At 41.5% G+C, this 26,979-nt stretch overlaps 2 protein-coding genes across 3 annotated transcripts in view; both read left to right on the forward strand.

The window, feature by feature from the left end:
• Positions 1 to 227: 227 nt before the first annotated feature.
• On the forward strand, positions 228 to 11,050 carry plpp6 (phospholipid phosphatase 6). Its single transcript, XM_034082014.2, has 2 exons — positions 228 to 2,752; positions 6,415 to 11,050. The coding sequence occupies exons 1-2, from the start codon at positions 2,272 to 2,274 to the stop codon at positions 6,780 to 6,782; spliced, it is 849 nt and encodes a 282-aa protein (XP_033937905.1). The 5' UTR covers positions 228 to 2,271; the 3' UTR covers positions 6,783 to 11,050.
• A 388-nt stretch (positions 11,051 to 11,438) lies between these two features.
• LOC117445340 (flavin-containing monooxygenase 5-like) overlaps positions 11,439 to 26,979 on the forward strand; it is a 48,071-nt gene continuing 32,530 nt past the window's right edge. For both annotated transcript variants that reach the window (XM_071202848.1, XM_071202850.1), the window contains exon 1: positions 11,439 to 11,528. The gene's annotated coding sequence lies outside the window, so the exon portion shown is untranslated. The remainder of the gene's footprint in view (positions 11,529 to 26,979) is intronic.

The raw sequence follows: 26,979 nt of genomic DNA on the forward strand, positions 1-26,979 counted from the left end.
CCTCGACCAATCAGAGACAGAGACGTATTGATTCCTTTTTTTGGGAAAATGTTTCATATTTGAGTGTTGTATGTCTTTTGTTGTATGGACCAAGAGTCTCTTTAAATAAAGCTGATGATGATGATTAACATTTACAAACATCAATGAATAAAAAATACAGACAGATCCGATACAAAATTACTTTCATTAAGTACGTAAGTAAGTACAACTTTATTTATATAGCACCCTTCTCAACACGGATGTACAAAGTGCTTAGTACAGTACACAGGTCACAATTCAAAGTACAACTATAAAATGTAATGTAAATGTATTACATACATCATTATTTAATTGCATAGATAGATAGTAGGTAGGAAACAAATAAAATGAAAATAAATAAAGCATGTAACAACTCTGCTCTCTTCCATAGTTGCTCATCATATATTTGAGTTATTCATATGTTCTGAGAAGAGACTACATGTTTTCTTTCAATTCATAATAGGGCACTGACATGATTGCACACAAGGTTTTTGTGGAGATTATTGTTCCTTTATTTGGATGTATGGATTCAAAACTTTGCCAGGAGTTTTGCCAATTTGAACGCCCTTTTTGTTAATAATACCAAATACATTATATTCTCTTGTGAGAGGAGCAAGAAGTGACTTTTGGATGAAAGTCACCTAGTAAAATCGATATTATTTTCTATTTAAGTATCACAACACTTTCAGTTATTGTAAAATGTGATGTATTTGTTTTTAGGGGAATTGTAGTTAGATCTCTACTTCATAATATCTGATAGTTGAATGATCATATACATGACCCGGTTTCGAGAGCTTCATCATCTGTCACCTACTCCACAACATGCCCTTGCATGATGAATAGAACAAAATAATTGATGGAAAATGCAGCAATGTTCATGGAAACATTCAAAAGGTTAATTGTCTTACTAGATAGATAGAATCGGAGGGATGAAACCCTCTTTAATGGTCACACATACATGCACACAGCACACACAGTGACATTTGACCTCTGCATTTAACCCATCATAGTAGTAGGAGCAGTGGGGGAGCTGAGGGGGTGTCCTGCTTAAGGGCACTACGGCAGGGCCCAGCAGGTGAACTGGGTCCTCTCAAAGTAGCAGTCCAGACTACATGTTCGGGGACTTGAACCAGCGACCCATACGGCTCCCAGAGCCATGCACTTCCGGACCGAATATATCACAAACTTTACAGACTTAAAGCATTAAAGAAGTCATCAACATACCATACAAACCTGCTCAGGGATTCCCACCAAGGTAACGTTGTCAGCACAACCAAACATGTGGCTGTACGCCTGGGACAATAATTTGAAAGGGCTGCCACCGAACCTGCTCAGATAAAGACTACGCCCTGCAGTTGTTTAAGAAAGTTGCTGAGCCTTTAAAATGTTAACCTAAAACAGTTTGACCTGTTTTTATTCATTTAAGCTACAACCTCTGGTAGAATAAATGGGGCTTAGGGAAAAGTCAGTATTGAGAGGCGGTTGTTGGTCTTAGTCTTTTCATTAAGTTGTCTGACTGTATGCAAATCATGAAATAATTCGACCATTATGCTCTCAAACTTTGTTATTCAAATTATTACCAGATCAATCAAGGAGATCTTTGCCACCAGGGCACAATCTAGGAATAAGGGGTGTTTCATACAGAAACGAAAACTAAACGTCTCCAATGTAATATTTGCATCTTATTTGTTTCTCTTCAGTGTGAATTCAATGTTCAGTACTACCTTAAAACCGGTTGTGTGCACATTCCTAAAAAACTACTCCAAAACAAGTTGCCTGCACTTCTAGAAAGAACTTCATCATTATGGCTGATATTATTTACATATCCCCCCTTTATTTGTATTTTTCTCATGTTAGGGTTTGTGAGCTGTGTGGTTTTTCTATTTTATTTATTTATTTCTCTGTAGGCCTACAGTACTTTGGTCTGGAGGTTATTAACGTGCTTTACAAATAAAGCTGCATTGTATATGGCTCCACAATCAAAACAAGATGAATAGGAAGTCACTTATAACTAATGGTGTATTTTGCTTGACAAAAAGGGGTAACCACACTGGAAAACACAATTTCCCAGGTGTCTTTGCGATCAACATCAAAGATGGCGATTCGGCTCAGCGTTATAGGACGTGCTTTGAATGTTGAGCCGCACAACAGATGACCTAAAGGAGCGAAAACCCCGCATAGCACTGCAGACAATTTACCACAGAGGGCCAGCAACACCCCACCTTACTGTACATCGGTTTTAAAACAGATAAAATGCCTTCTCCTAAATCTAAAAACCCGGTTCATGGCGGCGGAAGCCCGGTGCTCGGCAGCTCCAACGGCCGCTACGACTTCATGTCTCTGACGAAGCCGCTGAACCGGTCCTCCCCGCCGCACCAGAGGCAGGGCTCCGACCCCGCCACCGCCCGCCTCAGAGCCTCGGAGAGCCCCACTCGGCGCCGGGGCTCCAGCTCCTCCACCGGCAGCGGACAGGGGCTGCCAGAGGAGGACGGCTTGCGGCTGAACCCCTCTTTCATCCGCGTAGCACTCAGCTCCCTGCTCGCCATCGACCTGTGGATGTCCAAGACGATGGGGGTGTGTGCCTGCGAGGATTCGTCTTGGGGCAGTGTGCGCCCCTTAATGAAGCTCATAGAGATATCCGGACATGGCATCCCCTGGCTGGCCGGTACCGCCTACTGTCTGTACAAGAGTGACAGTGCAACAGGACAAGAAGTCATGCTCAACCTTTTCATGGGTAAAACACTTTTTGTATTCATGTGCCTCCATATATTGTCAATCTGTGTCTCTAGGGGATTAACGCACAGAAAGATCCAGGTTTCTAGGTACCACTGAGCTAGGCTGAAGTGCAGTTCTTGACACACACACAGCTCCTCCCTTCTTTTTTCCTGTCGTTTATAAAAACACCTCCCATGACTATTTTTAATAATATTTGTCTGACCTTAATTTACTTTTTTACAGGTTCTCACATGTAGCATAGATCAGCTGTTTACTATGGTCTCAACCTACCTCTTTTTGCAGCTCTCCTGAGGCTCTTTGAATGACGTGTGTGTGTGTGTGTGTGTGTGTGTGTGTGTGTGTGTGTGTGTGTGTGTGTGTGTGTGTGTGTGTGTGTGTGTGTGTGTGTGTGTGTGTGTGTGTGTGGTGTGTGTGTGTGTGTGTGTGTGTGTGTGTGTGTGTGTGTGTGTGTGTGTGTGTGTGTGTGTGTGTGTGTGTGTGTGTGTGTGTGTGTGTGTGTGTGTGTGTGTGTGTGTGTGTGTGTGTGTGTGTGTGTGTGTGTGTGTGTGTGTGTGTGTGTGTGTGTGTGTGTGTGTGTGTGTGTGTGTGTGTGTGTGTGTGTGTGTGGAATTATAACCGCTAATACAAGTCTTAACCGGCACAACATTCTTGTGTTTTGCTGGTTTGTCATGAAGCATAGCTGAAGAGGAGTTATAAGGGACTTGTATTGAAGCTCATGTTGGTATCATGTAGACTGTACATTGATTTATCAACGGTGATGCAGCTTTTACTTGGATTGCATCACTTAACTGCCAGTACAAATCACTGGGAATTAAACACAGGACTTATTTATTTCACTAAAACGAGTGCATCCACTTTGTATATCAAGATGTTCCCATTGTTCTTGGAAGACACTCTTTGTCTCCCTCCTTGTTTTCAGATGTCTGGTTGTTTTTTGTGGTAACACGAGCCCAAAATAACAATGAACTGGATATTAATTTGTGTATTGTGCAGGTGAATGTGCATGTTGTTTATGCTCGTGTTGGATTACTAATGACTGCTTCAGTTATTATGAGGCAGGAAGAGGCAACTCTGAAACTCTTTATCATCTGCCATGCACAAATTGTTCTCACGTGATCCCATCTCCAACGTGTCACTTTGGTATTTGTTATTTTTCTCCCTCGATGTATCTCCCCCATCAGAGCCTGCGGGCTCCCACCTGTAGACGAGATGTTCACTTTGACTTTAATCCACCTTTGCTGCTCCTCCTCCTCCTTAATAACTACTTGTTGCATCATATTTTTGGTTTGGCTTTATATAAACTTTATGAATGATCTTAATGTTTTTTATAAAAACAGAAATCTCATAGGTTTTTCTGATTTTCTTCATTTTATGTAGCTTTAATTTATCAAAACGATTAATTTTAAAACACAACTTTGGGCTCTAGCGAATTGTGATACATTTTTTAAAACAATTTTCTGACCTATTTAGTGATTCGTACTGTTGACAAATAGTCAGAAATGTGCTGTTAGGGACTGAAATATTGACAGTCTTTTGTTGCGTCCATTATGATATCTTGAAAAGCTTTATGTTAAAAGGATTTAAATGTCATGTTTGCCCATGTAGTATATGAGCTCTTCTGGAGGGGATTTGCCTCACAGTTTCAAGGATATACAGCTGCAGTAGGGAGGAGTGGTTTAAGGGTACATTTAATGTTGAGAGTACTGGATATGTAATTTGTTTTGCCTATAAGCATCCTTCAGTTGTCATATCATATACCAGCCAACCTCCCGAATGCATAATGTTAGTAAGTAAAAGCCTTTGATTCGTTGCAAAGACCGTTTGTAACTGCATTAAAATAGACCAGTCTGAACCAGAAGGCCGTTTTAAGAGCTATTAATTGGCATGCTTGTGCATTAAAATCGGGTCAGTGTAAAGAAAGGCCCATTTTGAGATAATTAAATGTCTGAAAAGAGGGGATCTCTTCAGGATTCTGGCATGGCCAAAATACTCTCAAATCTAAGTGTTGACTTGTAAAGGAAACGGCATGCTGCAGTTCAGTGCCTGAGCCAGCTGCCCTCTCTAATTATAAAACACAGCTTCTTACCACTGCAGTTATTTGCTCATTGAGTAGTTATCAATAATAAATGATACTATTGCATATTCATTTTCTGAAATCCTCTCATTGGACTCCCAGCTGCAATTGGCTCATTTCCACCTGACCGTTGCATTAATAGTTCAGCACTGCAGACCTGATGAATATAAAGCAAATGCTAATAAAAATCCCTTTTTAATTAGGTTCCTTATGCCAAGGGAAGGGTTTCTTTTCTTAATATAAGCTGCTGTTTTTCACCACCCAAAGCACCCAAAATACTTTATAGCCTGGTTCTAATATTTGTATATATTATCCCAAAAAAAGAAACCACATTATGTAGTGTTTCCTTAGTGCTTTAAAAAATAAATAGACCTGCATCACAACAACATAACAAGGAAAGAAAGATACCAGGGGGGTATACTGCGAAGCAGGATTTTCGCTTAGCCGGCTAAATTCAGGGAAAACTCCGGCTTTCCGGTCATCCGAAGCTGGTTCTCTTTTTAGCAGGCTAGATCTCCATGGTAATATATGCTAAGCAGCTAACCTGGTCGGGACCAGGTTAGGTTGCAGGCTAAGAGCTCAACTCAGTGAAAGCACCGCCTGCTGACCAATCAGAGCTCAGTGTGCGGAGTTTAAAGCGATCAAGTCATATTACAGGAGAAAGGAAATACAGAAAAACTGCCGTCTTAGGAAAGACGGCCGGCAAAAATCACCGACTGTGTGAACGTGAACATGAATAGAATATCACCTCCCATCTTCAGAGCAATCTGACTATTATAACATTAGCGTTAAGAAAGCTTACTTAAATATCGGCCACAACATAAGTAACCGGATCAGAGTACATTAAGTACAGTCCGCGGCATATCACTTCATAATGTATCATATATCTCCTTATCTGAGTCAGCTGAGCCGTATCTGGCCGTGCAACACTCACAGTGTCACATACTGTGTGCAGAAGTATTATTTTAAGCAACACATAAGTTGACGAAACACTCGAGTCAAATGTAATTAAAGTCAGATCGTGTTTTAGACGGGGCAGTGATATCATAAACCTGTTAATGTACGCATTCAAACACTTTTTCTTTTGCCAGCTGTATGCACCTTGCAGGTGCAGCTATGTGGCTTTGATCCTGGATAAAGTGTTTAAGTCATGGATGTTTAAAGTTTAACTTCTTCATTTTTGACTAGTATTAAAGTTCACTTTTCATTCAGGAAGTATGACGCTGCGCTGTCAGTACGCTTCTCCATGTTTGTGATTGGTCGAATGCTCCAAATACCACCCCTTTCATGTGAACGCGCACCTAACTAGATAGGACACGGCTGGCTTGAGCGATCCACTTGATAACCCGCGTCGTAGTACAGTTTAGCGAGAGCGCGTATGTTTTGGATTAGGCCAACCGGCTAACTCAAACATATCCAGGTTAGGTTGAACCAGGTTCGTAGTATAGGCCCCAGCTGTCATTGGGGTTCAAGTATATCCTCTCTTTATATTGAATTAAAGTGTCTAATATCTGTTTGCCAATGTTATTGTGACTACATTGCTGTTTCCTCAGTTGCTATAACACACTCTTCCCTCCCCCCTGCAGGCCTATTGTTGGACCTGGTGCTGGTCACCATCGTTAAGGCAGTGGTGCGTCGGCGTCGGCCAGCCCATAACCGCATGGATATGTTTGCTACCTTTTCCGTGGACCGATTCTCCTTCCCATCAGGCCATGCCACGCGCGCCGCCATGTGTGGGCGCTTCCTGCTGGCTCACCTGGTGCTGGCCGCCCCTCTGAGGTTCCTCGTCGTGCTGTGGGCCGCCCTAGTGGGCCTGAGCCGGGTGTTGCTAGGCAGGCACAATATGACTGACGTGATGTTCGGCTTCTGGATGGGATATGTCCAGTACAACCTTATAGAGATGCTGTGGCTCTCACCTCAAACCCTGCAAGGCCTGCTGGGACAGTTGGCCTAATGCTAAGGATTGAAGGAGGAGACATGGTGGTTTGATTCTTCATTGCCAGAGCACCTGCACACTTTTTGTCTTTTTCAGACTGATGCATAAGAGAAATTGTCTTGACAAGAGAAGTGTGCTATCAAACACACCTTTGTTCTGCTGTTATCTAACACTTCAGAAGCTCACTGTCAGCCATCCCTTTTCAGGTTGCAATGCCTGTAATGGGAAGTACAGGATTTTAAACCAGAAAAGCAAGAGAGGCGGATGAGTCCAGATGACCACCTGAGGCCACCTTTCTCCCCTTAATGGGCCTGATTCAGTGGAAATTATGAACTGAAAGCATGCTTTCTAAATCTGAGGTTTCCCTTTGCCGATCTGACTTAAGATATACCCAATAAAGAACGCCACAGAAAAGAGGTTCAACAATAATATGAATCCCTGCTTTGGAAAAATAATGGCAATATACTTTTTACATATATCTTCCTTTAAGTTAATACAGAAGCAAACAGCAATGAGAAATCAAAATGGATTCAAAACTGCAATATACAAGTAAATGATGAGTGGGGAAGTATCCTAACTAATGAGCCTTGTCACTGAGCCACAGCAGTTTTCAATCTGCACACAAACTGTAAATAATAAAAAAATGGTTTTCTTCACATATATTTCACAGTGTGCAAACGGGCGTAAAGCCCCTACTGTTATCTCTCCAATGTAAGGCCCTCGGCCCTCACCTCTTTCTCCAGGACAATAATGTGAGATGGTAGAGCTAATCTTAAAATGAGCCATATCATTTTCCCACTCAGCAGTTTACAGTTAAGGATCATGTTCACCTCCAGCCAAGCTCAACTTTGCCACAAAGCCAACTAAACTTTGATTTCCACTTTGTATATGATATCTGATAGGATCACTTTAATCTCACCAGTTTACTGATTGACTCATATTCCTGTGAAAGTTTCCTTGTATCACTAACCTCATCCAAAGCATATCACGTATTGCTGTTTACTAATCAACTCTGCTGGATCACATACACAAATTACCATATGATACACATTAACATTATTACAGGTAAAAAAAAAAATCATAATTTTCCGACACATTATTCAAAGTAAGTGTGTGGGAACTAGGGATGCATATTGTTGACTTTTTTACGATACCGATACCACTGAACGATACCGATACTCAAGCGATACATATCGTGATACTTTGAAAATGTATCATCCCACAATTACTCCCATGAAGTGCTTTACGATATAGTTAACATGTCAAATGAATATTAAATTCAATTGTGGGACTTCTTGGACCTTTTAGTACTGAACAAACAATGAAAAATACATAAAAAATATGAAGAAAACAGATTATGGAATATCTTTTATAACACCCGCCATCAGGTGTGCCGCGTGAATAGCACATCTTGTCAATGCAAACAGACCGTTATAGCACCGTTATAATTAATGTTAAACCTGAGATTCGACTAGAGAACAAATACATAATAGAATAATGGTCATGAGATCTCGGCATTGCACAAACAAACAAATCTCATCTTTAAAATCAACATTTACCTTCACTGGTGAGAGAAAACAAATCCCATCACAGTTCATTTGTGGGACTTTTACCTTTCTAGTATTGAACAAACAATGAAAAATACATAAAATATGAAGAAAAACGATTATGCAATCTAATTTATAACACCTGCCATCACGGGCCACGGACTCACTTTTAAAAATAATTAAAAAATATATATATATTTTTTTTTTATAAGTATCGAAACCGGATCTGATTTCTGTACGGTATACCGTAGCCACCATTAACCGGTATTTCGGTAATACCGGATACCGGTATGCATCCCTAGTGGGAACCCTCTTCTCTATACACCGGAAGTCTCAAAGTGAGGCTATTGAGTGGTGAGAAAGTAAATGCCATATATTTACATCTTCGTTGCAAAGAAAAGCATAATCTGCTAAACTGTAGAAAGATAATTGTTATAGTTTGGCCTAAAGCAATCACAGATATCACTAGATTAGGGGTAAAACATATGAAAGACACATTTACAATACAAAACTAAGCCATTAGTGACACTACATGTGCAGATGTTTTCAAGATGTTGCTCTGATTTCACAACGCACATCTTTTTTGTCTTGACAGCATGTAAAAAAGAAAACACCCATTCAGTGTGGAACAGGGCGTGCCTGAGCTCTGCTTGCATAGCTCTGTCCTTGGAGGTCATGTAGTGTGATTAAAACCTTTGTGAGGGAACAAGGGGCACTTAATAAGACCCTACAGGTCAATGCCGGTGACAGTCTCCACATGAAATGACAGCTTTCTAAAATTCACTGTGAAATCGCTATAAAAGACACTGTCTTTGCAAGCACTGTATTCATTCAAAAACTAGGCCACGGTACATTTATTCATTGGGTTAGACATTTTAAAAAACAATCCACCAGAATGTCTAACTTCGTACGTCAGCAGCACCGTGGCAGCACATAGTTTTATATTAGCAACCAGTTAGAGTGAGCCAGGGTGTTAAACTGGCTGAGCGACTGCTGTCAGCGTTCACAGTTCAAAGGGTTGTAAGCTACTGCATTATGAAAGGACGATTGAAACTACAGTGTATAGGGTGCCTTGCCATGGCGCATTTGAATATCTGTTCTCTGCAACTAGGGCTGCACGATTTTGGGGGAAAAAATCGAATTGCGATTTTTACTGACAAATATTGTGATTCGATTTGCGATATTTGTTTTTAAGCGACCCAAAGGAAGTTTATTGTAAAATGCGGCCATATCTCCGGCTAGGAAGGTTGCATCAACATGCTCCCGTCTCTTGCACCCCGAGCTACGAGTGAAATAACTAAACTTACATGAAACCTCCGTTGGGTTGCTTTAAAGTCCAGCTTTAGTTTAAGATTCACCCTGTAATAGATGTAAAACATGTGATGGAGCATTACTACCTGACTCAGATGGTTTGTTTCACCAAAGCATCTAGGAAAGCTCCATTGGAAGCCATTTGGAAAAGGCAGGCACTTTCAAAAATACTTGGCAGGTGATTGGATCAATCTGTCTATCACCTTCTATCATGGGCCACTTCTGATTGGTTAACAACGGCTGGTACATGAGGAGCACAGCACTTCTGATTGGTGTGGATGACTGACACACAAGAACACATTTTTTTTTTTTTAAATCGCAGGCTTTGCGATTTGATAATTGCATCATTTAAAATCGCGATTTCGATTTAAAATCGATTAATCGTTCAGCCCTATCTGCAACACACTGTCATATCTAAGTTTTTTGAAAATCACTGTGATGGGGTAAATCCTTACATTGATGTGCTGTTAAAAAGAACAGCATGTTGGATGATTAAATTATATAACACTGGTTCACTGAAAGCAGAGTGAATGAACTCAATATGAACTTTAAATGACGCCAGTGGTCATGTAGTTCACAGAAACCGCTGACCTATTAACTGATTTGTCCCCTTACTTGCTAACTGTCTTTCCAGCTTATCAGTCTCCTCCTGACCTTCGCTGTTGCGTTGGTGGCAAATCATTTAATGTCAAACTGCTGTTTTTTTGGTCTGTTGTCCTTTTCCATGGGTTAGGACTATTTTTTATTCTGATTTCTTTGTAAATGTGTCATGTATGAACTGCTGTTGAATCATTTTTACGAATATAATTTGACCTGGTATGCAGGTGACCCAGACCTTCCTCTTACATGCTGTGTTCTTCCTGCAATAATTGATCAATGATCTTCCCAGTGTGGAGGAGAACATAATGCGTGCGAGGAGGTAGCGCTTTCTTTTTATTTCTTTAGCCTTCTTTAACAAATATAATAGGCTGGATGGTGGACTTCGTGACCAAATGATTTATGATTTATTTCTGGGTTTTACATGTTGATATCGAGGTGATGCAGTACTCTAAGAAAAATATGTTCATCACAATGATTACTGAATAGATTTGGCATATTCCACATCAAACCTATTTATTTCGACAACAACCTGTTTGTTCAGCTTCTTGAAGAATCAACAAATGTCACATGAGTTTTTGCACATAGTCAAACATGAAGTCAGCTACAGTTTAATTCACGGCACTGCGTTTTGCCTACTATAAATTATATTGTGTGTTTCCTGTATAGACCTTAATCTTAATGTATATAATTATGCCAGCATGGTCACGTGATTACACTGTGTTATGTTTGGTGGATTTTAATGTGCTGCTGAGTAATCCCTGAGGGGTTGTACTTGAATGATTTGATTGTAATGATTTTTAATAAAAACAATGGGGATCACATCTGAAACTGTTTCATGACTCGTGACTGACGGATGGACAGACAGGCAGACAATTGTTGTTACTCAGTTACATCAGCACTCTTCCAAATTCAATAAACTACTCAGTACACAGGCTGAAGACTTTTCTTTTTGTCGCTGCTTTTAATTGAACTATTCATATCTTAGACTGCACTGTAACTTTTATCCATGTATTTTTTCTTAATGTCTTTCATTTTTTGTTTTTCTTTTAATGTTTCTTTTATTATCTTTTACTGTTTTTAAATGCCTTTATCTGAATGTCTTTCATTTTTGTAAAGCACCTTGAATTGCCTGGTGCTGAAAGGTGCTATATAAATAAACTTGCCTTGCCTTGCCTTGCCTTACACAAAATGAATTTGTCAAACTGGATTTACGTAACAATTTATGTGGGCTGGACTAAAGACCGCCTCACTATAAAAGAACGTGCTCAGAAGATACCAAAGAAGAAATCAACGCGTACGGATTGAGGTAAGAGACCTGCCACACTCTAGTTCTGCTATATTTTACTACAGGATCATAGTATTTGGTGTTGCATGTGTTAAAAAAGATGCTTATATTTCAGTGAGATTTGTGATGTGGCTTATTCATGAGGAAATTATCAAACTGCAATCTGACTTGTTTTTTTGGCACTCACACAAATCTAATTTTCATAGCACAAAATGCACAACTCATTTCATTTAAAAAATGTTTAGTGCTTTCAAATAAGTGTGAGATCTGCAGTTATTTCTATTTCTAGCAACTGGGATGACAAGTGTAATGACACAACCTGGGTTTGATTAAGTCAATGCATAACAGATCAGTAATAATGACTTGTGAAAATAAAAAGATATTTTCCAAACATTAATCTAATGCACGATGGAGTGAGACCTAGTGCAAAACTGATGCAGTATCTGATCTGCCTTCTTTTTTATATTGTGGCTTGTTCACTGGAACTTGCTGAAACAAAGTCAAGTTTGACGTTGCAGCACACCTCCAGATGTCCTGGTATGGACATAGATATGTCTCATAATTATTTGTGTGTAAATATGTGATATGTAAATGTAAAACACCATCCACAAATGCATTTAAAAGATTTGCAAACTCACAAATAAATGTGCAAGTGTAAAACGGATCTGCAAATAGGCAAAATATTTTAATCCATTTTGTATTTGTCGACCAAAAATGCGCTTGCGGATCTCAAATTTCTGCTCGTGGATCTCACATTTCTGCTTGTGGATCGTCTTTTTACACACACGGAATTTTGAGACATATTTTCCGCCGGTCTCTTCTGAACTCTATGACGACATTTCCCGCTTGACTGAATACACAATGAAGAAATAGTTTTATCTGGGCTGCTTCGCTGCCAGCTGCTCCCCCGGGTATTTCAACATCAACGAAAGTGCTCGATATATGCTATATTGATCCAATAAACTAACACAAACTAACTGTATCACTATAACAGGATGATGATGATGATGATGATGATGATGATGATGATGATGATGATGATGATGATGATGATGGCGGCGGCGGCGGCGATAAAGAATACATCTAACGTTCCGCTGTTCATTATAATACAAAAACAGAGCATTAAACAAACCATCATGCTCTTACTTTGAAATCATGCGGAAATGTTGTCATCGGCGGGCCATCACGTGGTTTCCGAAAATAACACGAGGGCTGCAGTCGAATAGTCCAAAGATCAGCTCCTAAGTTCTAACCCTATCGTCTATTCCTTGACCTCTGAGTGAAACGTCACGGGGTTAAGGGATAGTGGACAGGAGAATTCAAAAGGACTTAGGAGAAGAGGCTGCGGTACTTTAGAGAATCCGAATGCACTTTCACTATCCGACGTGTTTATGATGCGCCAGCGGACGTCATTGTGTGCGTCTGCTGCTGTGGGGAAACTATGGAAACCACAGTTTTCTATTCAGCGGACTACAACATGGATGTTTAATAAGAACGAGGGACTACTATAAACTCATCTAGAGACTCTGCACCGTGCTCTGATGCTGCTGCTTTGCTTTATGAACGTGGACAACAGAGAAACATATTCTTCATGACCAAAGTTGGAATTGAAATAAAAAAGGAAAGTGAAACTTATGCTCGTCACCCTCTCCCTCCGGTCCACAAATGATCCCAATACGTATGATTGTATGAACTAAAGATCTTAAAATCAATACAGATGTATTTATTATTAACGTTAGTCCTTAACATCTATCACTGTGTATATCACCATTCAAACATCTTTTAAAAGTTGAACAAACCCCACACAGCTCAGTAAAGACTGAAATGTTGACTTTATTTGATAATTTCAGTGAAAACTAACGTTCATATTTATCTTTTTGATTATAATACTGATGAACGTTCAAAACAAAGCACTTTGGCAACTTACCACCTATGTTTTAAAATGCTTAATAAGCACCGTAACTTTCATGATATCATTTCTCGGTCATAATCGGTTGTTTCCGTGAACGGCCAACTGTTGAGTGATGGCAAATGCAGCGGCTGCAAGGCATTGTGGGGCAGCATTTTCGCTTCTCCTGTCGGTTAGGGAGGTACAGTGGTTCCTAAGCTAAAGGAGGTTATAAAGGAAGTTTGAAACCTCCTTTCCTATCATTCTCATCATTCTAGAGAATTCGAACGGCACTTATCATGGCTGCCACTGAGGGACTTCCGGGTCATTTCACTCCTTTAGGAAGGTTCCTAAGCTAAATGGACTATTCGACTTCAGCCGAGTAGAGTTTAGAAGAGACCGGCGGAAAATATGTCTCAAAATTCCGTGTGTGTAAAAAGACGATCCACAAGCAGAAATGTGAGATCCACGAGCGCATTTTTGGTCGTCAAATACAAAATGGATTCACAAATGCCTGATCGAAAGTTGTAAATGTTAAAGAGATATTATTCACAGATCTTTTTTTATTTGTGAAAATATTTAGCGTATTTGCAGATCCGTTTTACATTTGGAAATGTATTTGTGAGTTTGCAAATCTTTTAAATGCATTTGTGGATGGTGTTTTACATTTACAAATCACATATTTACAAACAAATTATTTTTATGTTCACACAAATAATTATGAGACATATCTATGCCCATATACTGGGCAGTGGTGGAGTGGGCGTTGGACACGGGGGTACGCCGTACACCCACTTATGACGCTTTTTTTTAATTGTCTAACAAATATAAAATCATTGCCAGTGTTCAGTTGCAAGTGTGTATTTGTTGTAATAATGACAAAAACACAATACATTTCCCAGTAATTATAATAAAAAATAAAAACGATTTCCTTAAAAAATGATGATTCGTCATCACGCTTGTGACCCATGGATGTAATAAGAACTTGTGACCCCGCGGCGAGCTGGGGGTGTGTCAGTGATTTGGCGGTAGCTCTTTCCCTCAAGAACGCTAAAGAGAAAGCTCTACAATGGCAGGCAAACATTCTATACTTGACTTATTTTCTAAAAAGAATATCATTCACAAAAAGAAAGAGGCTATCAGCAACGAAGCTACAAGTGAAGCTGCTACTAGTATATCATCAGAAGAGGGCGGGCGGGCAGGCAGGCAGGCAGGCAGGCAGGCAGGCAGCGCTGTCTGCTTACTTGCAATGTAGGCTAGGCCTCATCAGAATAATTTCAAGTCCAGATTCAATATTGTTTGCATAAGTAGGCTATATTTTTCGTTTATTTAATAAGTTAATTTCAGGACAACTTTGGGAATTGTGTTTGTTTGTTACAGTGGCGAGCAGTGACTTTTATACCTAGGCCCTCTGACTCTCCCCTCTGATTCGAAAATAATAAAAGTAGGGTAGACATGTGGATATTATCCGGCTGAACAAAACGTGCATTTATCTAACAGGTTCATTTTCCACAGACTTTATTTCAAGCTATTTTCCAAAATCCTATGTAGAAATCCCACTGCTTTCTGTCGAGGGAATCCGAGCGCAGCTTACTTCCGGGTTTTAGGACGCGTCACTGCACCACTTGCATAGACCTCACAGCGGGCGGAACTTGTCATAAAGTCCGCGAAAATAAAGCCGGCCATTAGAGGGAATATATGATTGGTCAATTGTACTGTCATTTGACATTACTCTCTCATTGAGTTACTATAGCTGGCCCTCTGTGAATGTAGAGAGGGACCAACATATGGGCTCAGAACAGTCTCATAATACACACATGCACACAGAAGGATTCACTTGTATTTCATGATCCGCAAAAGGATTCAAACTTGTATTTTTCAATGCACACACAAATGTGTTCCGTTTCATATATAAATAAAATCCAAATACAGAAAAAAGTTTTACATATGTATTTTTGATCCTCACATATTTGTTTTCCATTTAAAACCTCTGCACCTGCAAACACAAACAGCTTTCTGTGCACGGATCGCTGTGCATTCGTGTGTGGGTTTTTTGAGACTCCCCTGACGGTCAGCCGATTCATACTTGTAATTTTTTCTATAGCCAATCAGATGTCTCCTTCATTCTAAGCCAATCACGAGGGTATGATTTCTTGCGTTCATGACACTTCATATATACGCATTTTGCGCAGTCCGGTCAGCTCGCTAAACAGAGGGCGGAGCTTCAGGTGATCATACAGAGCTGCGTGTCTCCGTCAGACTCAGCAGCTGATCTCTCTCGTGTCCGGTTATACTTCACTCGCGTTTATGTCCATATAGATCAGATCCAGCTCTCCTGATCGGCCTTTATAGAGAGCACCGATCAAACTATTAAGAGTGAATATCGGCCGATAATGACCGGCGGGGCTCCCCCCGTTGAACGCAAGAAATCATACCCTCGTGGGGGCGCGCTCATGTAATTGGCTTAGAATTGAGACATCTGATTGGCTATAGATAGAAAAAATTACAAGTACGAATCAGCTGACCGTCAGGGGAGTCTCAAAAAACCCACACACGAATGCACAGCGATCCGTGCACAGAAAGCTGTTTGTGTTTGCAGGTGCAGAGGTTTTAAACGGAAAACAAATATGTGTGGATTAAAAATACATATGTAAAACTTTTTTCTGTATTTGGATTTTATTTACATGTATATGAAACGGAACACATTTGTGTGTGCATTGAAAAACACAAGTGTGGATCCGGAAATACAAGTTTGAATTGGGGCTGGGCGATTTGGAATAAAAAAAAAAAAAAAAAATGTCTAACTAATGGACAATTTTCGATTTAAACCTCGATTTTTTTTCTGTTTTTTTATAAACAAACCAGACCATGGCAACATTTCAATACATATTTTCTTTATTAACACAATAAAAATAAATGAGATTACCAAGTAGTCTAGGCCTATGTGAACAAATCAGTTGTTCAAGAATAAAAAAAATAAAATAAAAACAGCACCACGGCACTTGGCTGTCATTAATGTGCAAAGATTTTTTTTAAATCAAACTGGAAAAAAAATCTCTTGTAGGCCATCCCTGAAAAAACTTGTAAAATGAAATACAACAAATAATAAATAATGATAATGAAATGAATAATAAAAAAATACCCTCAAACAAAATAACATCCCTTTAACTTTCTAGGAAGTTGTCTTTCTACAGACCTTACACAAAACAGTTGTTTGTTCTATGTATGACCGCTTGTACCCGAACCACTTCCATACAACTGAAGTAGCACCTTTTTTAGGAATGAGTTCTTCATCTGTGTTCGTGGACATTTTTATGGTACGTCTGTCGATGAAGCGGTGAATGTGATTGTAGTAGGCTATGTGACTACCCGATCTGCAGCTCTGCACATGCGCACAGTGTTATAAATTAAAATCAATGTTTTTGATGGCATAAAGTACCTTAAACATACCGTCAGTTTAAATGCTGTTTTATACTGAAAAACCAGAAGTTCTCATTAAGCTTTTATTCTGAAAATCCTTCATCTCCGGTTAGCATTTAGCATGTGGCTAATATACCATTTACTATAGAGGTGCAGTGTTTCCCACAGATCTGAAATATACTTGGGCGGGTGGTGGCAGCGGGCGGGGGTGCCCGAAAAAATAAATAAAAAAGTTTTAACAACATGTTTATTTATTGACTTTTCATTCCTGTATAATCATTTTGCGCAAAGATGGCACTGTTTGTCAGAGCACTTCATCCTTCTGGGATTTCATGAAGAACAGCTCCAACGCCTGTGTGTATGGGAACACCTCTGGTGCTGGTCCATTAACTGCCAGTGCTTCCCACAGATCTGTTTCCCACATATCTGAAATATACTTGGGGGGGGTAGTGGTAGCGGGGGGGGGGGGGGGGGGTGAGGTGACGTGCAACAACATTAACCTTTCCGTTGGTCGCTTGTTAGCAGACCCTTCACGCGATGGCAGAGCGAACAGGTACAGGCAGGGCCCATAATGATAGCCCTATAGTTTAAATCTACCACCCACACATGAACATATGGAAATGGGTTACTATTTAAAAAAATAAATGTATTTAGGAACCTATCCATGTGATTTTTAGTGGGGGTCGACCTCAAATCCTCTAGGGGGTCCAGGGGCATGCCCCCCCGGTAAGATTTTATTTTTTATTTTGGAGTTAAATGCATCAATCTGGTGCATTTTGAGAAGAAAATAAAGAGACGAGATCTATGGAAACACCTATATTAAACAGAACTGTATACATTTCAATAATCATAAAATCATGGCCATAACTAATAACATACCATTTCCAATATGAAAAAAACACTGAAACTTGTTTATTAATTTATTTTTGGTTCATTTATAGTTGAGCTCCTGAATCAGCCTCTCCTGTCTCCCTCCTCTCCCCCCTGCTCCTCTTTGAGGCAGCAGCAAAGACTAGTTTTCTCTCAACAAGTTTTAAAAGTGTATCTTACCTTTTTTCATCCAGTTAACTTATTTATTTATTCATGCATATTTTACTAATCACATTACATTTCATTTAGCTGACGCTTTTATCCAAAACGACTTATAATGACCGATTACAGGGACATTCTCCCTGGAGTAACTAAGGGCTAAGTGCCTTACTCAAGGGCACACTAGTGGTGGTGTTCCTGGCGGGATTTGAACTCACAGCCTTCCGATCTTCAGCCCACCTCACTATCCATTAGACCAGTGACCATCAACTGGCGGCCCGCGGGCCACATCCGGCCCGGCAGACATTCTCATCCGGCCCGCACGGCGGGGGTGACTGTGGCGTTGGCGGAGTGGTCAGTGCGTTCGCCCCCTACTCATTTTTTTTAATACGTCTTCTGAGTAATGTGCAGTACCGGAGTCCAACAGAGAGGCAGCAGCTGTGGGACAGTAGACTGAGTACTGCGTAGCCTTCCCTGCCCTTAAGAAGAAGTGATCCTTCGTTAGTGTGAAGAGTCTGCTAAGCTTTATGCGCCAGGGCTCTCAACTAACTTTTTCCCCCATCCTCCCGGAACCGTCCCGAAATACAATCCAAGCCGTCCAGAAATTAATGTGGACCGTCCCGATTTTTTTTTTTTTCTTTTTTTCCTACATTGTCATTAGTTAAAATCATTCAAAGTGACCTTTAACATAAATAAAACATCATACAAATCATTAGATGATAATTCATCAACCTTTTTATTTTAGTAAATCATTCAATCACATAAACAAAGGCCAAATATATTTAAACAAACACACAAACGAGAAAATTACTCTAATATTGAATCCAATCAAGTCCCATCCAATTATCAAAAAAAATCCAACACTGTGTCCTGAAGACAGAACCCAGAGTAACCACTAACCAGGATGACAGTCTGTAACACAGTCAGGAGACCTTTACAAACTGCCCCGCCCCCTCGCACATAGACGGGACAGAGAGATCTCATCTGGATTGGAAAGCTCGAAAATACATCATAGACGCATGTTTTAGTCTTATTGCATATTAGAAACGGAGTTGGTGAAACTAAAACTGCGATATAATGTGTATGTAGCAATAATACATATGACATATATTTTTTAAATGTCTCCTGTACCGATAAAAAGTCTGATAACGTCAGAGCTTAACGTTACCACTGTCTTTAATAATTCCGGCCCGTTTAACACCGGGGCTCGGTACCCATCCCTACATGGGGATAGGCGCAGCATTTTGCTAAGGACTAAATACGATGGAGGGTTCTCATCTCAGCCTTATTACTCATAGGGGATGAAGAGGAGTAAGTAAATAAAGAGGCCGGTGCTCCAGGGTCTGGTTCTGCAGTGCGTTTTTGTGATGTAACGGTACAACATTTCAGAATTCCTCCACGGGATGCCATTGTCATTGTACATCACTCAACCCGCGAAATACACACACTCAGTCAGTACATAGCTAGACCCAGAGCCATATTATATTAATCTGGCTAGACCATAGAGAGCGCGAATTTGCGGACCAGGAATTCGCGGGCACAGACAGCTGGGCGGCTGGCTGACAGCCAGCGGCACAGCAGTGGCTACATGTGCGTGTATTTCGCGGGTTGCTAAATGTTTTATGCGTGTGTGTTTATGTTGACAAGGAGATTTAATAACTGTGTGCTACACAAAACGTGCAGTCGGTTTCATTTTCATCGCCGTTTGTAGTAGAGTTAGCAGGATATTTTTATTTTAACTCTCGTCCCAAATTCGTCCCAAAATTATTTTTTATCCTCCCCGACACTATTTTTTTCGGCCCCGGGACGACGGGACGTCCTTAAAGGAATGGTCCACTCATTAGATAATTAATCAAAACTTCAGTATTTAGTGAAACGTTATGTTTAAACCATACCCTGAAGAAATCAGCGATATTCCCCGGTAAATAATGATTTTATAGCTCTTTTTTATCAAGACCTGTATATTCCGTCTGGCCGCCGCCATGTTTGCCATTTTCAGTAGTCACGTGATGGTCGTGACGTCATCCATGCGTTCACTTTGTCAACACACGGAAACATGGTGGAGTATTTCAGTTCGGACTCGTCAGCAGAGGAACAAGTTTTGACCAATGTGAAGAGATTGGATGGGGGAATTCAGCCATACATATCAGTATGACAATACGACACCCTCTGTCCTAAGACCCTCTGTCCTCAGACCCTCTGTTCTCAGACCCTCTGTCCTAAGACCCTCACATCGTACAAGAAAAAACTTCAGAAGAAAACCCACAGTTTAAAGGGAACATGGGAGAAACCTCAGGGAGAGCAACAGAGGAGGGATCCCTCTCCCAGGACGGACAGACGTGCAATAGATGCCGTGTGTAAATTGAAAAGATAATACATTTGCAACATAGGTAGTCCAAATGTTTGGAAATGCATGTGTGTATAATAGGAAGATGATATAAGATACTATATGTATGCATATAGTACCACCCTTGCTAGCGATTCCCTCTCTAGTTTAGCATACTCAGCTTCGTTGTCCCTGGCCATAGAATCACGATTTTATGGGGCCGGAAAAAACTGGGGTAAAATACACACTAGCCGGTACTACGCTATATGGAAAGGCCACCAAAAACTGTCCTGGCCTGGACGCTAAAGGACGTTAAAACGGGACTAGCCGCTGCAATGGAAATGCGCTATAACATACCTTATTCTTACTCCGAGCACTACTTCTGCTCCTCCGTCGCTTCACACTTGCAGAGGGCGATTTCTCAACTGGCCGAACTGGTGTCCTGGTCGGTGATGACACCAGAAAGACCGATGGTACTGCATCTCCATTAAGTAATGGTTGTTCCATAAATCCCATGTTATGTTTTATCATACTCTCAGAGTAGTCGTCCGGAAATTTGAAATGTTCGCTGCATACATGAGCCTGTGAATCTTTCGGTTCGGGCCGGCCACATTTCGCTAGCCACTGCCTCCGAATGTACTTCTTACGCTTACCTTTTGGCAATAGATGGAACCGAGCATTCCGTGGATTGTTCCTATCAGAATTGTGGCAATATTTCGCGATACAGTGAGGCATATTTGAAGAGAGAAACTACAGTAAATAACATGGAGATCAACGTGTCTTCGAAAACCAAACGCATGGTTTACGTCACGTCCGGAAAATGGCGGCGCCCACAGTGTTGATGTTATTTCGGTATATAATCAGTTTAAAATCACTGATAATGTCATCAGATTAAAAAAAAAAAGAGAGAGACTGGCAGAGACTGGTCTGTTTTATCGGATGATAATTATTTAAAAATGAGTGTCATGAGCATACCATTCCTTTAAGTTCGAGCCCTGTTATGCGCTCCGCAGTACCTGAGCGTGCTCCACAAGCAGCCCTCCCCCGGTCAACAACTTCACAATTCTGGGCTATATATACAAATCGCTGGCCCTTGAAAGTGTCTATTGGATACATTTTGGCCCTTGGACAAATGTAGTTGGTGATCCCTGCATTAGACCAATCACTACCCTCTCAAATGGAAATATGTGTTTACATAAATGGTGACCACACCGTTTGAGACCCACTGAGAACTTAGACTAAGTTAACTTTCTAAACACTCAGAGAGTCCTTTACCTCATCTGAGCTGAGCTTATCCCGAGCTGGAATGACACAGAGACCAATCAAGGGCTTTGATTTATGATCTGTATGACAGTGGCCATGTCGGCAGGCCACATCATGTGGACACCCTGTGTGAGGCAGGCCACTTAACAGGCCAGAAGGAGGCGAGATCAGTGCAAGGTAGCGATGGATCATTGTCCACAAGTTAATCAATCGCAGATGGCGTCGTGGTCACGTACGAATAAAAACATTTACATTTTGTTTTTTTTAAATAAAAAAAAAAAATACCTAAATGGGTCGCGAAATATACTTGGGCGGCCGTTAATATACCTGGGCGGCCCGCCCAAGTATAGTCTGTGTGGGAAACCCTGAGGTGAATTTAGTAGCGATATGACACTGAGTGTTGCACACCGAAACCTACTGATTTCAACACTACAACTACTGTATAGACATTGAGATATTATTATTGCTGAATATTAAATGAAGGTACAGTTTATTTGAATACGTTTGTTTACAGACGTGGGTAGCATGAGACAACATCCGGAACTACCAGAAATGAAACCAGCCGTGAAGTTTTTCCTGTATTGAGTATTGATTACAGCGTTCAAAACCATATTAAATGAAAAGTCATGAAAGAGATAAGGAGAAGAAAAGGCGTGTTTAGTTATATATGTAATGTACAATGTCTGAGTCCTCTGTTATGCTCAACAACGAACAACGAACACAGCATAACAACAGCAGATCGGGCAGAGCTGCAGATCGGGTAGTCACAGGCAATGTGGCTGAGTTTTGTGCGCGTTATGGAAAGTGAGAGAGTAAGCTACTACGTCCCTTAAAGCAAAACAAATCTGCGGAGTCTAGAAATGTTTTAAAATCGCGATTTTTCGGTTCAGCCATTTTACAAACCGTAGGAAAGTAAAAATGCAAATTAATCGTGATAACCGAAAAAATCGCCCAGCCCTAGTTTGAATCCTTTTGCGGATCATGACAGACAAGTGTGAATCCTTCTGTGTGCATGTGTGTATTATGAGACTGTTCTGGACCCTCCCAAAGCCCCTCCCCCCTCCTCCCTTCTGTCAAGCGACTTTGTTAACTACTTTGAAAAAAAGGTTGACGGTATTCGCTCGTCTTTTTCTGACTCACCTCTACTCACCGCTGGATCACCTGACCGACGGTCAACGGGCACACTAACTACTTTTTCCCCTCTCTCGCCAAGTGAGGTTCTTACCCTCGTTACCTCTGCCCGCCCTACCACCTGTTCTCTGGACCCTATCCCTTCAAACCTCCTTCAGACTATCGCTCCTGATATTCTACCGTTTCTCACCCATTTCATCAACACTTCTATAACTTCTGGTCACTTTCCAAACAGTCTCAAGGAGGCAAGAGTAAACCCTCTCCTGAAGAAACCCACTCTCAACCCGTCTGATGTTATAAACTGCAGGCCCGTCTCTCTCCTCCCGTTCCTGTCTAAAACACTTGAACGCGCTGTCTTTAAACAACTCTCCTGTTATCTCCATCAGAACAACCTTCTGGATCCGCACCAGTCTGGTTTCAAGGCAGGTCACTCCACATAAACTGCCCTCCTTGCTGTCACTGAGGAACTGCACACTGCTAAAGCAGCCTCCCTCTCCTCTGTCATCATCCTGTTGGACCTGTCTGCTGCATTCGACACGGTGAACCATCAGATCCTCCTTCGCACTCTCCAAGAACTTGGAGTTTCAGGCTCTGCACTTTCCCTCCTCACCTCATACCTCAAAGACCGCACCTACAGGGTAACTTGGAGAGGGTCCGAGTCTGACCCTTGTCAATTAACTACAGGGGTCCCTCAGGGCTCTGTTCTTGGTCCCCTCCTCTTCTCCCTGTACACAAACTCGCTCGGATCTGTCATTAGCCCGCATGGTTTTTCATACGACTGCTACGCTGACGACACCCAACTAATTCTGTCCTTTCCCCGCTCAGAGACCCAGGTGGTCGCACGCATCTCTTCTTGTTTAGCTGACATCTCTCAGTGGATGTCCGCTCATCATCTCAAGCTCAACCTTGACAAAACTGAAGTGCTTTTCCTTCCGGGAAAAGATTGTCCCACTCTTGACCTGACCATCAACATCGGCACCTCTGCTGTCTCCCCGACCCAGACTGCAAGGAATCTAGGTGTGATCCTGGATAACAACCTGTCCTTCACTGCAAATATCGCTGCTACAACCCGCTGCTGCAGATACACGCTTTTCAACATCAGGAAGATACGTCCCCAGCTGACCCAGAAAGCGACGCAGGTTCTGGTCCAGGCTCTCGTCATCTCACGCCTAGACTACTGCAACTCCCTCCTGGCTGGTCTACCTGCATGTGCCATCCGACCTCTGCAGCTCATCCAGAATGCAGCGGCTCGTCTGGTCTTCAACCTTCCTACATTTTCCCACACCACTCCGCTCCTCCGCTCCCTCCACTGGCTTCCAGTAACTGCTAGAATTCACTTCAAGACACTGGTACTTGCGTACCATGCTGCGAATGGATCTGGCCCTTCCTACATCCAGGACATGGTTAAACCGTACACCCCAGCGCGTGCACTTCGCTCTGCATCAGCCAAACGACTTGCTGCACCCTCACTGCGAGGAGGACCCAAGTTCCCATCAGCAAAAACACGTGGGTTTGCTATCCTGGCTCCTAAATGGTGGAATGAGCTCCCCATTGACATCAGGACGGCAGAAAGCTTACACACCTTCCGGCGCAGACTGAAAACTCATCTCTTTCGACTCCACTTAGAGCGATAGAATGACTAACAAAGAACTGCTAACAGAGCACTTATATACTAATAAAGGACTGGCTTATCTAAAGCCAGTTGAGTAGCACTTGAACTGATTGCCTCTATGAAACCTGATGTACTTATATGATTCTGTTTTCCTCAAGGTTGTGTCTTCCTGGTCGAATGTACTTATTGTAAGTCGCTTTGGATAAAAGCGTCAGCTAAATGCAATGTAATGTAATGTAATGTAATACCAACAAGCTCTCCCGTCTTCACATAGAGAGAGAGAATTTATGCAACATAGGCCTATACATTGTTTATGTGCCAGTGTGTCCATGGTTTTGAGTCTGTGTGTGTTGAGCGCACCGCCGTCTGCTTTTTGCAGTACAGTAACTAAAGTAGGACTAAGCATACCGGTAGTTTCTGTGGACCTGTCTGCCCGTTTTGGGAGTGCACTGTGCACGTGCGCACTTGTGTGGCATTGTTTGGGATGACCTAATTAAAATAGTGTCCCCCCAGTAACAAAAATCCCCACTACACCACTGGTCCTGGGGTAGAGCAAGAAAATAGGGTCACTATTGGTATCTGCTTAACTTTCTCATGGATTAAAATGGGTGGGACTGAATGCTGCACGTTTGGAAATATGACCTGTTAAACCCTGAGCCTGTTTTTCAGGTCTCAGGCTCGAAAATGACATTCTCAGAACAAATGACCATATCTTCCCTTCTAAAAGGGTTCAATTAATAATCTTTTGTCTCAAAGTAATAATAAACCTTTGAGTTGGATGTAGAAAAGTCAGAATCAATATAGATGTTTTTTATTTTAAAGAAAATTCAGATTGAACATATAGTAAAAAACTGTAAATTATAGTGTCCGTTCTTTTTTACTTTGTACATAGTGAAAACCAGTGGTGTAGTGGGGATTTTTTTTACTGGGGGGACGCTATTTTAATTAGGTCCAAACAATGCCACACAAGTGCGCACGTGCGCAGACAGGTCCACAGAAACTACCGGTATGCTTAATCCTACTTTAGTTACTGTACTGCAAAAAACAGACGGCGCTGCGCTCAACACACACACACACACAGACTATGGACACACAGGACACACAAATTACATAAACAATGTATACTCTCTCTCTCTCTCTCTCTCTCTCTACTTTCAAAATCTATTTAAAACTCATAACAAATAAACAAAATTCCCAAAGTGTTGGGGAATATTTTCCAAGGCCCATAACGTTGACCCAGTTTATCAGTTCAAACTGTCCTGACTGAGCGCACGCACCTCGTAACCTTGGCTGCTGTGCTCTCAGTGTTCTGTCTCACTGTTCCAGCCTGTTGGCGTCAGCTGATAGAGGTGTTATGATTTTATCTTGTTATGCAGCATGTTGATGATGCTCTCGGAACTAGCTAAATACATGGGTCTGGGGTAGAGTTCTTCAGAATTGACGTGGCAACTCAGCCATGCAGTCAGATCGTGGCTGCTGTGACTTGTGATGTGAATTCTCCGGCCGAAACTCCAAATAAATTATCAGTGTTTGACATTGAAGCTCCTGCTTTACCGTGTCTCTTTCCTGAGTCGGTGACTCCCACTGCATTGCTGCTACACAGAAGTTTCCCTTACACAAAGTTATCCTGAAATTAACTTATTATATAAACGAAACGAAAAATATAGACTTATGCAAACAACATTGAATCTGGACTTGAAAGTATTGTGGTGACCACCTATAATACACTGGGACATAATTCATACATGGAACTACAGTTGGGGGTATTGTTCCCACACGGATATGTTATGTGTTTATATGTTGTGTGCCCTCCTGACTTCACTCTTTTCTTCCCGTACTGTAACCGGACAACATGACCTTAGTTGCTGTTAAATAAAGTACCCTTTTGCACCTCCATTGCACTGTCTCCGACTCCCTATCTCTCGGCACTACATTGGTGACTCCGACAAAGTCTCGAGAAGTTTCCGGGACGGACCCGAACACGGCAAAAAGAACGCAAGTTTTTTTTCTCGAAATGCCGGGGATTTTTTTGGAATCGTCCGTGGCTGACACCGGCACGCGGACTGAGGCTCGGTGCGCACCCCGCAGAAGAGCTGGGGATGTTGCTCGCCATTCCCGCATCAGCCTTCCATCCAACAGGGGGACGATGCACGACCTGCTGGGTCGACCAGCAAACCGATTGCTATCGATTAATCAATCAGCGGCTAACGGCTAGCTGTTAACGGCTGTCGACATATTTCTGTTAACATCTGACTGTTAACAATTTTTTCCAGTGCCGGCGAGGAGGTTCGACCAGCTGGTTGACCTTGTGTGGACACTCACCTTTTTCGAGAGGGGTCTGCCTGCAGACCTCCACTCTCAGGACAGTTCCGGTGCAGACCTCCACTCTCAGGACAGGAAGTGCACGCTAAGAATTCCAAAATAAAATCACCACGATCAGTACAGTGCCACTTTCCAAACAGGAAATGCACGCAAATACAAAATAAAATCGGATCTTGACGGATCGTGACACTTATTATATACATATGTATATATATAGATATATTATATACGGACATCTTGTATTGTTGTTACTATCAGTACAGTGCCACTTTTCAAACAGGAAATGCACGCAAATACAAAATAAAATCGTACTGACACTTATTATCTATATAGATATATATTTATTTATATATATATAAATACGACATCTTGTGAGGCTGTCCAACAACATCATTTCCGACCCAAACCATTTTCTGAACAGTGAATATGAACTGCTACCATCTAATCGGAGATACAGGGTCCCACGATTCAATAAAGTCAG

This window comes from Pseudochaenichthys georgianus, chromosome 4 (genome assembly GCF_902827115.2).
Source record: "Pseudochaenichthys georgianus chromosome 4, fPseGeo1.2, whole genome shotgun sequence".
NCBI lineage: Eukaryota > Metazoa > Chordata > Actinopteri > Perciformes > Channichthyidae > Pseudochaenichthys > Pseudochaenichthys georgianus.

Excerpts from the sequence above, each read along its gene's own strand:
- plpp6 (XM_034082014.2), top strand. The coding sequence starts at position 2,272 with ATGCCTTCTCCTAAATCTAAAAACCCGGTTCATGGCGGCGGAAGCCCG. Across the intron at positions 2,753-6,414 it reads CATGCTCAACCTTTTCATGG|GCCTATTGTTGGACCTGGTG; the intron begins GTAAAACACTTT and ends TCCCCCCTGCAG.